Consider the following 12,696-nt stretch of genomic DNA (forward strand, 5'->3'; position numbering starts at 1 on the left):
TTAAGGTGCCTAAACCTGATACTTAGGCACCTAGATCTGGGTATAAATAAATAGGGCCTAAGTACCTTTGTGGATCCCACCCAGAGTGTTTGATTAATCTGAGGTTTCCCGTGTTAACTCATTTTAAGTTTAATTGAGCTCAAGGAATCAAGGCTACTCTCCCCTGTATGAATGAGTAATATGTGGCACTTTCTTTCTTCAAACTATTCAACTTTTTCCAAGCTCTTTCTACCCCCAAGTAAACGCCATACTGCTGTATCAGGAAAACATAATCTTTGCTGGGTTTCTAAGCCTAAAAAGGAAAGTACTGGTGTCTAATGTGGCACTTCTCCTTAGAATAGAGAGGAGACACTCATTACTGGCTTGCTAAAAGAGAGACCAGTCAACTCTATTAATCTGAGATGAACTCATAAGGTTTCTTTTGGTTGAACTAAGAATGATAAGGAAAAAAAAAACAAAAGGAAAATGCTGCACTATCCAGCAGAGTAAAGGAAAACAATTTAAAGGGAACTGTATGGCTACAATTTTCTGTTGGCCCATCAGGAATTGCTCTTCTGAAATGCTGACGGGACCTCTGGTAATTTGGGTGCAAGAAGCTTCAAGTTTTGGGGAGGGCTGTGTGTGTTTTCTTTTCTGCTTTTATTATTAGCTTGTTACTGTAATCCAATAGGATCTCGTGATGTGATATATCTCAATCCTGGCTCTGAAAGGGTTAATGTGGGTCTGAAAGGCCAATTAACTCATCTGGCTGCACCTGCAGGGTGGGTCAGGCACTGGGTGATGACTATATAGAAAGGAAGCACAGATGAGAAGGAGGCTGCAGGGAGAGTGGGAAAGCATACTTCAGTTCCTTGTTTGGTGTGAGAGACTGGGTGGGTCACAGATGAAGTTTAGGGGGAGAGTTAGCTCTGGAATCCTCTGCTGAGTAACAAAGGTTGACAAGAGACAGCAGAGATACAGAGAAGCCAGTGGGGTGGAGCAAGCTCTGGTGGTGAACCCTGATAAGGGGGCAGGACCTGGACTTCCAAGAAGAAAGCCTTGGATGGTGCTCAGCTGAGGAATGGAGATGGATCAAAGGTCAAGTCTGAGGAGGGGAGAAGTGGGTTATGTTTGTACTATTAGTTTAGGATTTTATTGGGGAATTCCAGAGTAGAGCCCTGTGAGTTCTCGCCCTGAAAAAAGGGTGACCCTAGAGAGGGTGTGAGGAAAAGGCCTAGAAAGAGACAAGAAGAGAAAGAAGTCCAGGGAGGTAGTAGAAAGAAGTATGACGAAGCAGCCCTTGGCTTCTAATTATAGGGTCCCTGGACTGGAACCCTGTGTAGCGGGTGGACCTGGGTACCCCAACCAGCTGCCAGTGGAGTTGGTGGTGGGAGGCCACTCATGAGAAGGGAATATGGACAACAGAAAACCTGAGAGAAATGTGTGGGGTCCCTGGACCCCAAGTCAGGCTGAATTCCTTTGATGCACTTTGTCACCCTGTAAAGGGTAAGACTAAAGCATGATTTGTCCAGAGGGCTGAGTCACAAGAAGAGTCAGACCACTGGCGTACCGTAGCCAGCATGAGCAGAGGGTACTATAGAGGACATGAAAGGGTGCACCAACAGAGTCCAGCCTTCACAGATCCATACATTAATGGAGGGAATTCCTGAATCCAGAGCGTTGTGCCTCCTTTATCCCTCTCACACATCTAAGTATCTGAACTTTCACAAGTTGGTGTTTGTCTCCTAACTTGACTTTTTTAAAAAAAGCAATCACCCTAATTTTGACAAGGGGTCCCCATAGCCTGTAAGACAAGTTTATAGGACACTAAAGTGTTTCAAAACATCTTTTAGAGGGAGCAATGTTGGTCGTGAGGTGTTGCTACAGTGCAATACCACTTTATGAACGTCATGACAACACAACACCACTCTCTCATGATGCTGAGGTAAGTTTGTCCTGAAGGACATTTTAAAAAATATCAATTGGCTACAATCAAATGACCGCTCTGACAGTTTTCAGGTTTTGTCATCACTTCTTGATATTGTAGCTCAGTTGCATAGTGGCCTCATTAAGAGTGCCCATTCGACCATATTCTGATTCAGGAAAGCAGCGGTATTGTATGTCAGGACTGCACTGGCAAGAGCTGGATAGCCAGCAGAGCAACTGCCTGCAGTATACCTGGATCACAGCCAGTGCTATTCGTTCCACTTTATTAACACTAAAACAACTCGCATATCAAAGGCCTAATACTTCCAGAATAATATATTCTGCATTTGACTTTCAGTAATGCCTATGGAATAACCATACCCTGCCCACGATACACCATAATAGCTACACATTAATAGATTCTGAGGCCAGAAGGGACCACTGTGATCACGTAATCTGACCTGTCATATAATACAGGCTTTAGAACTCACCCAAAATTATTCCGAGAGCATCTCTCTTAGAAAAACATCCAATCTTGATTTTTAAAATGGTCATTGATGGAGAATCCACCACAACCCTTATTGTTCCAATGGTTATTACTCTCACTATTAAAAATGTGGGGGGAGTTCTACGGCCTTTGATGTTTGAATAAGTTTAATTATATGTTTGCCAGATTAAAGACACCATTATCAAATATTTGTTCTCCTGGGAGGTACTTACAGACTTTGATCAAGTCACCCTTTAATCTTCTCTTTATTACGCTAATAGACTCAAGGAACTCAGCCTATCTCTGTAAGGCAGGTTTTCTAATCCTTTAATCATTCTCTTGGCTCTTCTCTGAACCCTCTCCAATTTTTCAATATCTTTCTTGAATTGTGGACACCAGCACTGGACAGAGTATTCCAGCAGTGCCCAATACAAAGGTAAAATAACCTTTAGTCCTACTTGAGATTTTCCTGTTTATGCATCCAAAGATCGAATTAGCCTTTTGGCCATAACGTTGCACTGGGAGGTCACATTCAGCTGACTATCCACCATGACCCCCAAATCTTTTTCAGAGTCATTGCTTCCCAGGATAGAGTCCCCCATCCTGAAAGTATGGCCGACATTCTTTGCTCCTAGAAGTACATTTACATTTGGCTGTATTAAAATGCATATTATTGGCTTGTCTCCAGCTTAAAGTGATCCAGATTACTCTGTAGCGCTGATCTGTCCTCTTTCTTATTTACCATTTTAATTTACCAATATACAAACAACTCACACACAACATTTGTATTTATTCCTGTATACACTGAACAAATTAAAGTTTATCTAAGCTATCTAGACACCAACGGTGAAATCCTGGTTCCACTGAAAAAGATGGCAAAGCCAGGGCAACAGAAATGCACCCAGGGAACTGGAATGACCCTTTGCCAGGTGGGCAAAACTACCAGACAAGGGGCCAAACATCTGCCCCCCCAGGCCTAGTGTCAGATTCACTTTTCTGCTTCTAATATTTAAAAATGCTATTCTGGGTTAGGAGATTTTTATGGCTCCTTCTGTACCTTGTACAACTAGTCACTTGGGGCCTAATCCAATACCCACTGAAGTCAATGGAAGCTTCTGCTGGGTGCAGGATCTGGCCCATGGCAATTAAGGCATGTAGACATACAAGTGGAGTTGTACAAAAAGCAGTGTCAACAGATACGTTTATAATTGCCTAAAAGACTTTAAAAATATTTTTCCTATAACATGTAGCACATACAGAATACTTAATATGATGAGGTAGGGTGATGTAAAGGTTTCATCAACAGTCATTTGGGATGACCTTCATAATTCACTCATAAGTAATGTAGCCATCCCAAGTTCAGGCCAATAAAACTTATTTAGAATATGTAAACTCCCCTGTAAGTTAATGTCAAGCAGGTTTTTGGTCTATACATTTGTACATACTGTGAACTATTTCAACATTTCTGATCCAGTCTGGATGAGCGATGGTTTAAAAAAAGACTGATTTTTCCCATACAAGTAACTATATCCAGCTATGTTTTCCTGTCTTGTCTGCTGTCTTCAGCTGAGTTTAGTAAAAACATTAATTACACAATTCAAGCACAGAAATATCTGGTAAACTTAATACAGATTTTTTCACTTAAAAAAAATTCAAACCTGGTTTTGCAGCTTTTTAAAAATACATAGTTTTGGAATTTAAGTCAACAATGACATTATTAAATTATGAAATATTATACAGCTCTTATAAACTATATTGCTCTTTGTACCAGGAACACACTGCCTTGTCTCACTAGATGTTGCCCTGTGTTCATATCCTGAATATAAGGTTTCAGCTTTTTCAACTATTTTTGAAGACCACTTGAGTCAATTCCTAGCCCAAAAGAGAGAAGTTTATTGAGCTACCAGTTTAGATCCAGTAAGCATAAGTCATAATGATTAAATGTCTTTTAGGCACATATTTTCAATTAAATACCTATGCTGTTGTGTAGTATTTGACAAAACCATATACTCTATATAGTCAAAATTTCTTAATAGCGAAGATGACCATGACTGACATTTATATAGTCCTTTCATCTAGAGAATCCCAAAGCATTTTACAAACTACGGTACTGTGATAGGGTGCATATCTCACATTGGCACTAAGATTAAGGTTAATGAGAGCTTCAGAACTCCACTAATCTACCTGTTGGCACCTGAACAGATGTTAGAAAGGTTGGTTCGAAGGGTCACCTGGAAAGGAGTCAAGTTTCCTTAAAAAGACAGAATGCTCAGCTAGAGACAGACTCAGAAAAGATGAGGCTGAGAGTTCTTGCACTGTGGGAATGGTTTGATAGAAGTAAGAAGCAAAGTATCTGGGAAGCCTCCAGAAGAACTCATGTTCGAGCCTGGGTAAGGTGGAAGTGGTTTAAGTTTGTACTTTTGGTTTGGGACTTGTTGGAGATCTCCATGGAAGAATCCTGTAAAAGTTATGAAGTATGAAACCTCTGTGGGTATGTCTAACTGCAATTAGACACCCGTGGCTACCTCAGCCTGTCAACAGGCCTTTTCTACAGCTCCTTCCTGGGCCCACTGTGTACCTGTATTTTTCTGAGACTCTCAGGGTACATCTGCACTGCAATTAGACCAGGGCTGATCCATGCCAGCTGACTTGAGCTCAGACTGAAGCAGGGATGTTTAACTGCAGTATAGACTTCTGGGCTCAGGCTGTAGTCTGAGCTCTGGGACCCCCCCCAACCCCAGGTCCTAGAGCCTGGGCTCCGGCTTGAGCCTGGAAGTCTACACTGCAATTAAACAACGCTGCTGTCGAAGCCCTGTGAGCCCGAGTCAGCTGGCACAGGCCAGCCATGGGTGTCTAATTACACTATAGACATACCCTGAGAGTCTGAGAAAAAGACAGGTACACAGCAGGCCCAAGAAGGAGCCATCGGAAAGGCCTGTTGACAGGCTGAGGTAGGAAAAAGTGCAGAGAAGGTAGCACAAGGTGGGTCTGAATAGACAAACTTTATCTTTTCACTATAGGGTCCCTGGGCTAATACCCAGAGAAGTGGGAGGACCTAAGTTCCCCTACCAGTCACCAGAGAAGGTGGAGTGAACTTCCCCCTCGAATAAGGGGATGAGAACTCGTGAAAGCCCTGTGGATAAGAGGATGTAAGGACCTGGGGGACAAGAAGATTTAAGGACCCTGGGACCCAGAGTCAAGGGCTGAAAATCTGATGTAAGGTTGTTGGACTTTTGTTACTCTGGAAGGGGTGGACCTAAAATGTGACCTGGCTGGACGGCCAAGTCATGAGAAAAGAGACCCGCACAGGACCAGACTGAACATCGGCAGGAGACACACCATGCCACAGCAGAAAGAGCAGCTACACCACATTCAGCCAGGAGGGGAGCACACCAGCAGCGATTCCACCCTTCCACAGGTAGCAGTTCTGCAAACACTTAATACAAGTAAAGTTACTTGTGCGCATAAGTGCTTGCAACACACGGCTCTATTTTATATCATCTGTCCAAAGCGACATATGGGAGAATGAAATGCCATCATGTATAGGGTGAAGTGAGACTACACTGGTTATCAGTTCACAACAGTAGACATAAGAGTTTAGATCAGGAAATGAAGAAGAGTAACATATCCAAATGATACTAAAAGGGCAATCAGAGCTATGCAGAACTAATTACTCAAACTGGAATCTGGCCAGAATACGGGGGTTATGATATTGCTTGGTATTTTTGAAGTATGTGTGCTTTTAACAAGCAAAATGTAAATGAACATCTTCTAAAATATCTGAAATGTTTTTATAAGGGACTTTGAGTCATTTTTGCAGACTAGAAATGAAGTGGGAATTTTGAGAAGCCAGCTCAGGAGAGGGCATCATTGCACCAGCTTTCCAACCACTGTCCCAGCAGCTGACATGTCCATTGTTTCTTCCTTTTGTTTGGCTCTTCTTACCTTTCTAACCTGCCTTTCACTGGTTACCAGGTAACTCTGGCTGAATTGCTGTGAATGTATATTGAGATGTGACTGCTGTCTTAGTTTTTGTTTTTAAAGTATGGTTTCTCCCTGTCCCATTTCCAATATTTTAAAGGAGGAAGGAAAGCAACAACTATTGAAATTTTAAAGTTTCTACAGAACTCATTAACAAGCAGCCAAGAGGGGGAACCAGGGTAAAAATATTACATACAAATAGGATTCAGTTTGCCAAAAGTAATTAATGCATCAGGTAAACTACAGGCATCTATCACTCTGGCTATTGCTGTTGGTGACAATTTCACTCTAAAACCTCTCATCCCTCTACCCTGTAGACAAGCTTTCTATTCTTCAACAACATGGTAGTGGCAACGTAATTTTCCCCACAATGCATCACCACTGTGCCACCATTCTGACCTGGAGATATCACCCTCCTTGAGGAAAAAATGATCATATGCACGTTCAATCCTTGGCCTCTGCGCTGCGTCTGCCAGTCAACGTACCAGTTAATGGCAGCAGCAATGGTACTTTAAGATGTCTATAATACTTAGAAATTGACTCATTTCACACAGGCCACCAAACAGCCATCAGATGTTAACGACTTTTGGTCATAATTTTCCTGGGCTGGATTTGAATGACTCTATATTTTATTACCAATTCCCCGAGCTATTCAGTCTTTCAAAATCTCTGTTTCTGACCCAGGCGTGACACTGGAATCTCACTGCCTGTAACCTCAGAAGCCCCAAAGCCAGTCATGTTAACAAGAGGCTTTCACACTGGAGTTACTCTAAAACAGTGGAGACCACATACTTCAGTCTTTTTTTTTTTTTAAACTTTTTAATCCAAGAGAATGGGTAACTATATCTGTAAACTCATTGCAGTGAAAAATAAATGGCAGATTGCATGGGATGCCTCCTTAAACCTCTAAGCAGCCCACTAGTTAGTTGATTTTAAAGTGGGTCCAGATAATTTACCCTGGATTCAATCTACAGCCAGGAATTTCTAAATATCAGGAATGTTTTTCAAAAGTATCAAATTAATGTTTTATCTGTGAATCATCTCATCACTCTTCCTTTTGCAACAAGTATTTATACTATAATTCTGTTACATCTTTGAATTTTGCAGTTAGTGACACCACAATTGGAATTCTAGTCAATTTAAAGAAAAAAAAAAAAAGGTTAAAAGTAGTTTCAGGTAGAATATGGGTCCCCTAGTTTCCCCTAGGGAATGTTTGTGGTCTTACCATTTTCCAGTTGTTAAAAATGTTTCTTGTTCCTGTGGCTGTGTGAAAGACTGACAAAAGCAAAAAGGGAAACAAAGGCCCTGATCCTCTGGACACTTACTAGTGGGCACAAGGCTTCTACTGTAATTCAATTGAAATAAAGGGATTATTCACAGTAATAAACACTAAATCTTATAAAGTATTTGCAGGATTCATAGGTTCCAAGGCCAGAAGGGACCATCATAATCACCTATTCTGAACTGCTGTATAACACAGGCTATAGACCATCACCTAGTAACTACTGTATCAAGCCTGAGGAACAAGAATCACCCATTAACCAACCATAGAGGGGAAAAAGTATCATCTACTACATACCAAGTGCTATTAAATGCACAAACGAATGGAAGAAACAGATGGGGAAAAAATTCTTTTTAGAGGCACAGGGCCTTTGCTTACTCATACATAGGCTCTTCTTGAAGACACAGATGATACTGCATCAGTTAACCTAAAAGATGTGAAACAAATGTAATCTCCACAACCATAAGGACTGAGAACTTAAATTTTGGCTTTAAATAGGTCAGATTCTGCAGCAAGGGGGTGAATTCTGCAGCAAATCTGGTAGTTATGGGATCGTGGAATATACAGGGCCTGGATAGTGACTATAAACCAATAAGAAAGCACTTCTAGTCTTTATAATGTGAACTGTATTTTGACAGGTTTCAGAGTAACAGCCGTGTTAGTCTGTATTCGCAAAAAGAAAAGGAGTACTTGTGGCACCTTAGAGATTAACCAATTTATTTGAGCATGAGCTTTCGTGAGCTACAGCTCACTTCATCGGATGCATTTTGAACGCACAAAACATTGTAACGTCCTTTATACACTATCTTCTCTGTCAAACAATTCCACTAGATTTCATTATTTTTATAGTGCCATAACTATACACTTAGAAAAAGCCATAGTTAATAATAATAATCTTCGATGGTCTGTCAGCCTCCACAAAAGTTAATTTTATCATCAGCGTGAGGTTAAACATAGTTCTACAATGATATTGTAAAAGGGGTTTACAATATCCCATTGCAGTTCAGCAGATTATAAATACAACTGAGTGGGTTGATCTATTTTAGGTATCTATCTTATATGGCCCCACCACTATAGTATCTAAGCGCCTCGTAATCTTTATTGTATTTATCCTTACAACATACCTGACTGATCTATTTTACTACACAACATTAAACAAACTTTTTCTTTTAAATACTGAGCATAATGCTTGCTATGCAGGTGGCTTCTAAAATTCCCTTTTTTTAGAGATATGTTTATCTTAATTCACATTTCTTTGTGAAGAAGATTGTCAATATAATCTGTGAGAATGCAAAAATATTACCATGGTCAACATTTTGACTGTCCACAAAAACCCTAGATTGGCCAAATGCTTATTGGTTACAACCTGTGAGGCTGCTAAAATATAATTTATAGATTCCAAGGCCAGAAGGGACCATTGTGATCTTCTAGTCTGACCTCAGTGATTACAGATAATTACATCTGTGTTACCTCAGGTACATTCTTTGATAATTTTAAGACATTTATTTCCAGTCTGCCTAGGAAAGTTAATGATACTGTTATGTCTTATACTGTAAGTTCACGGGAGGGTGAGAAGAATACATGTTATACATTTGTACAAGAGCAGCATTTCTTCCCGTAGCTATAATCCTGCATTAGTATCAAAGCTTTCCTTGAGAAATGCATGAATTCAACCCAATATTAAGCAATGTTTTAATAGACCCAGGGAAAATTTTTCACAGGTCAGCAAAGTAAATCTACTTGAGACTAATAAAAAGACAGAAAATTCAAAGATTCCATATGACTAAATACATGAAGAGACATTACTTTTTTCTGAGTACTGGAGTCTGAAATGTGCCACTGAATTAATTTGGAAAACACTGAGTTTGGCACAATTTTTACATATCATTTCAGAGCAACTAAAGTACAAAGAGAACCTCCATTACCACCAAACCTTTGATTATGACGGGAGAGGAGGTGTGTATGTGTGTGTGTGTGGTCAGGAGTAGATATGAAGTAAAATTTGTGCGGCGTAAGACTGTTTTACAATAAATATGAAGACTTAGGTTCTGATCTTACAGTTACGAGTGTGTGTAGTCCTACTGACTAAATCCTAAAGGACTAAGGATTGGATCTGAAGGGCCTGAGCCTGCTATCGCACCAACTTTACACCAGTGTAACTCCACTGACCTTAATGCAGTTGCTCCAGACTTACACAAGTTTCATTGAGACCAGAATCAATCCTTAAGACTTAGTTATTAAGGTAAAAATGTATAACTAAACATTACCTCTAGCTGCTTAAGAGCAAAAGGAGAACCATCCTGCTTCAAATTTTGAATGATTTCCTCCATGCAGCTTGCTGAAAACAGACTAAAAAAAACAAGAAAAGCCTCATATGACTAAATGTGTTATCTGATTCCACCCTCCTTCCTGCCTGGAAAGTAATGAGAACTCACAGACATTAAAAACAGAACAGCTTAACTAGACCATCAGCCTGATTCTCTACACTATCTCATCTTAATTACTGCAACATCCTTTTCCCTGGCCTTGACAAATAAAATTTTGCTCTTCTCATATCCATTCAGAATGCAGCAGCAACGGTCATTTTCTTGGGGCATCATTTTGACCATGTCACCCTCTCTTTGCATCCCTCCACGGGCTCCCTTACTTTATCATAACAAATATAAGTTACTTGTCTTCATTTTCAAGGCCCTTTATGATCCATCATCTCTCATTCAGTGCTGAAAGGACAGCTCCCGCCTCTAATCACCCACTTGTAAAATATTCAAATAAGCACCTTTGTGCTTTCTTCTGTGCTCCACTTCACACTTGGGAGAAGCTACCTGTAAACATCCACAAAACTAACTACAGTAGCACCTAAGAGTTACAAACATCTTGGGAATGGAGGTGGTTCGTAACTCTGAAATGTTCATAACTCCGAACAAAATGTTATGGTGGTTTTTTTCAAAAGTTTAAAACTGAATATTGACTTAATACAGCTTTGAAACTTTACTATGCAGGAGAAAAATGCTGCTTTTAACCATCTTAATTTAAATGAAACAAGCACACAAACAGTTTCTTTATCCTGTCAAATCTTTTTTTAAACTTTCTCTTTATTTTTTTAGTAGTTTACGTTTAACACAGTATGGTTCTGTACAATACTTGAGGTTTTTTTTGTCTCCACTAACTGATCGTGTACTTCCGGTTCCAAATGAGGTGTGTGGTTGACTGGTCAGTTCATAACTCTGAGGTTCTACTGTAATTATCTTCCTTCAAAACCCTCCTTAAAACTCTCCTTTTTTGTGAAGCCTACAAAAAACTTGACAACTGCTATCATGCTGACCAATGCTGGTTCACTGTTTCCTTGTGCTCCCCCATCAGTCTCTCCGTAACCATCTGTTGTCTCTTCTCTTATACTTAGATTGTAAGCTCTTTCGGGCAGGGACTCCCTTTTTTATTCTGTGTTTGTGTCATACCTAGTGCAGTGGGGCTGTGGTCCATGAATGGGGCTCCTAGGTGCCATGGTAGTACAAATAATAAACAACAAAATATTCTCTCCTGCTTTGTTCAAACTACTTTTAAATATACTGATGAGGTTTCCTCCATTTCCCTTTCAAGACTATTTCACATTCAAATAAACCTCAGTTGGGAATACTGATATTAATTCTAAAACTTCTACTTTTGTTTTATGTATGTATTTATAATCCTATGGTATCAATTTCATTCTGACTGCTGTTTGCACTCATAAAATATCTGTAAAGAACTATATCATCTCAGTTATTCAAGATATCCATATATTATTATTTCAGCTTCTCCTCAAATCTATCCTACAAGGCTTAGTTTTTTGTTAGTGGTGTTCCCTGATTTCCATCCATCAACCTCTTTCTGGTACCTAGCTGCACAAAACCGGTCACAGATGTAGCTTCATCTCAATGAAGAATTACATACATATTCTGTCCCTTGCCCCCCAAAACCCTAAATTCCAATTTTCAAGTGTCTTTGTTTTTAGTGTGTTATAGGGCAGTTATGTACAAGAGTGACAAGCTGACAAACAAGGGACTTAATGACTATAGCAACGTTCATCAGAAGTTACTTTTATCACTGAATCAGCCAAGAACACCTGTAATATGTAGAAGACCATGGGTAAGTAATAAGTCTACAAGGTCAAGAACCCTACAAAAACAGACGTTCAGACCAGGCTCTAGCCTTTTCTATTACACAACCTGTTAAATCCAGTAAACATTAATATTAATGCAAATCTTCCACACAAAAGAGGTAAGAGGAAAGAATGATTGCGTACCTGTTAATCTTGTCCATATGTTCATCAAGTACGAACTGCTTCTCTTGATCAATTTTGCACTATTTAAAAGAAAATACATCTTTCACTTGGTTCTGTCTCAGCCTATTTGAAAACTTTAAAAGCCCATCACTGGTACTGAAATACTATATTGATTTGCACTACAGAAAAGCTTACGCAGATAGCTCAGTTAATGCTGATTGCCATGTTTAATCAAACAGTATTTTACAGTACATACAAACTTGTCATTGTGTATTGAATACTTTAATGTTTTTATCTCATGATGCAGTTAGTTACGAGCTATCAGATAGCTCAAAGATGTTTTGTCAATATTTGTCAGTAACAGATACAGAGAGAGATGATTTAGATACACTTTCAGAGTTCTCTGGGGAACAGTAAGGAAAGGGAAGTAAAGCTGTAATATGAGAGATGTGTAGTTTTCGTAAACATTTTTGTACAATGGTTATTTCCATTTTAATATTAGAGATCCATATCTAACTGGAAGGTATGTACAGATTTTCTTTTAATATATATCCATTTATAAGCGGGGAGGAGGAGGGAAGCAGTAGCAGCTGTTAGCTGCTGAGTTTTTTGGGTGATTTTTTTTTAAAGAAACTTAGTATGATGGAATTTATTGGCTGATCCCAATTAATTTTATTTTCTCTTTAAGTCTTATAAGAATAAAACTTTTCTCCTCTTTTGTGCTTGCTTCGTTGTTTTGGTTTACAGTATTAATGTTGGGACATCTTCTGAACTTGTAAGATA

At 39.5% G+C, this 12,696-nt stretch overlaps 1 protein-coding gene and 1 long non-coding RNA gene across 2 annotated transcripts in view; one reads left to right on the top strand and one right to left on the bottom strand.

Annotated features, from left to right (window-relative positions):
- HIBCH (3-hydroxyisobutyryl-CoA hydrolase) overlaps window positions 1–12,696 on the bottom strand; it is an 87,971-nt gene that overhangs the window by 12,987 nt on the left and 62,288 nt on the right. The window contains exons 10-11 of the mRNA XM_073306182.1: window positions 11,935–11,993; window positions 9,923–10,004 (exon numbers count right to left, since the gene is read on the bottom strand). Coding sequence (XP_073162283.1) covers window positions 9,923–10,004; window positions 11,935–11,993 — 141 coding nt within the window. The remainder of the gene's footprint in view (window positions 1–9,922; window positions 10,005–11,934; window positions 11,994–12,696) is intronic.
- The window catches only part of LOC140895745 (uncharacterized), a 55,257-nt gene that overhangs the window by 1,643 nt on the left and 40,918 nt on the right, over window positions 1–12,696 (top strand). Inside the window, exon 2 of the long non-coding RNA XR_012154334.1 lies at window positions 5,413–5,810. This is a non-coding gene — a long non-coding RNA (uncharacterized lncRNA). The remainder of the gene's footprint in view (window positions 1–5,412; window positions 5,811–12,696) is intronic.

Source organism: Lepidochelys kempii, chromosome 11, assembly GCF_965140265.1.
Source record: "Lepidochelys kempii isolate rLepKem1 chromosome 11, rLepKem1.hap2, whole genome shotgun sequence".
NCBI lineage: Eukaryota > Metazoa > Chordata > Testudines > Cheloniidae > Lepidochelys > Lepidochelys kempii.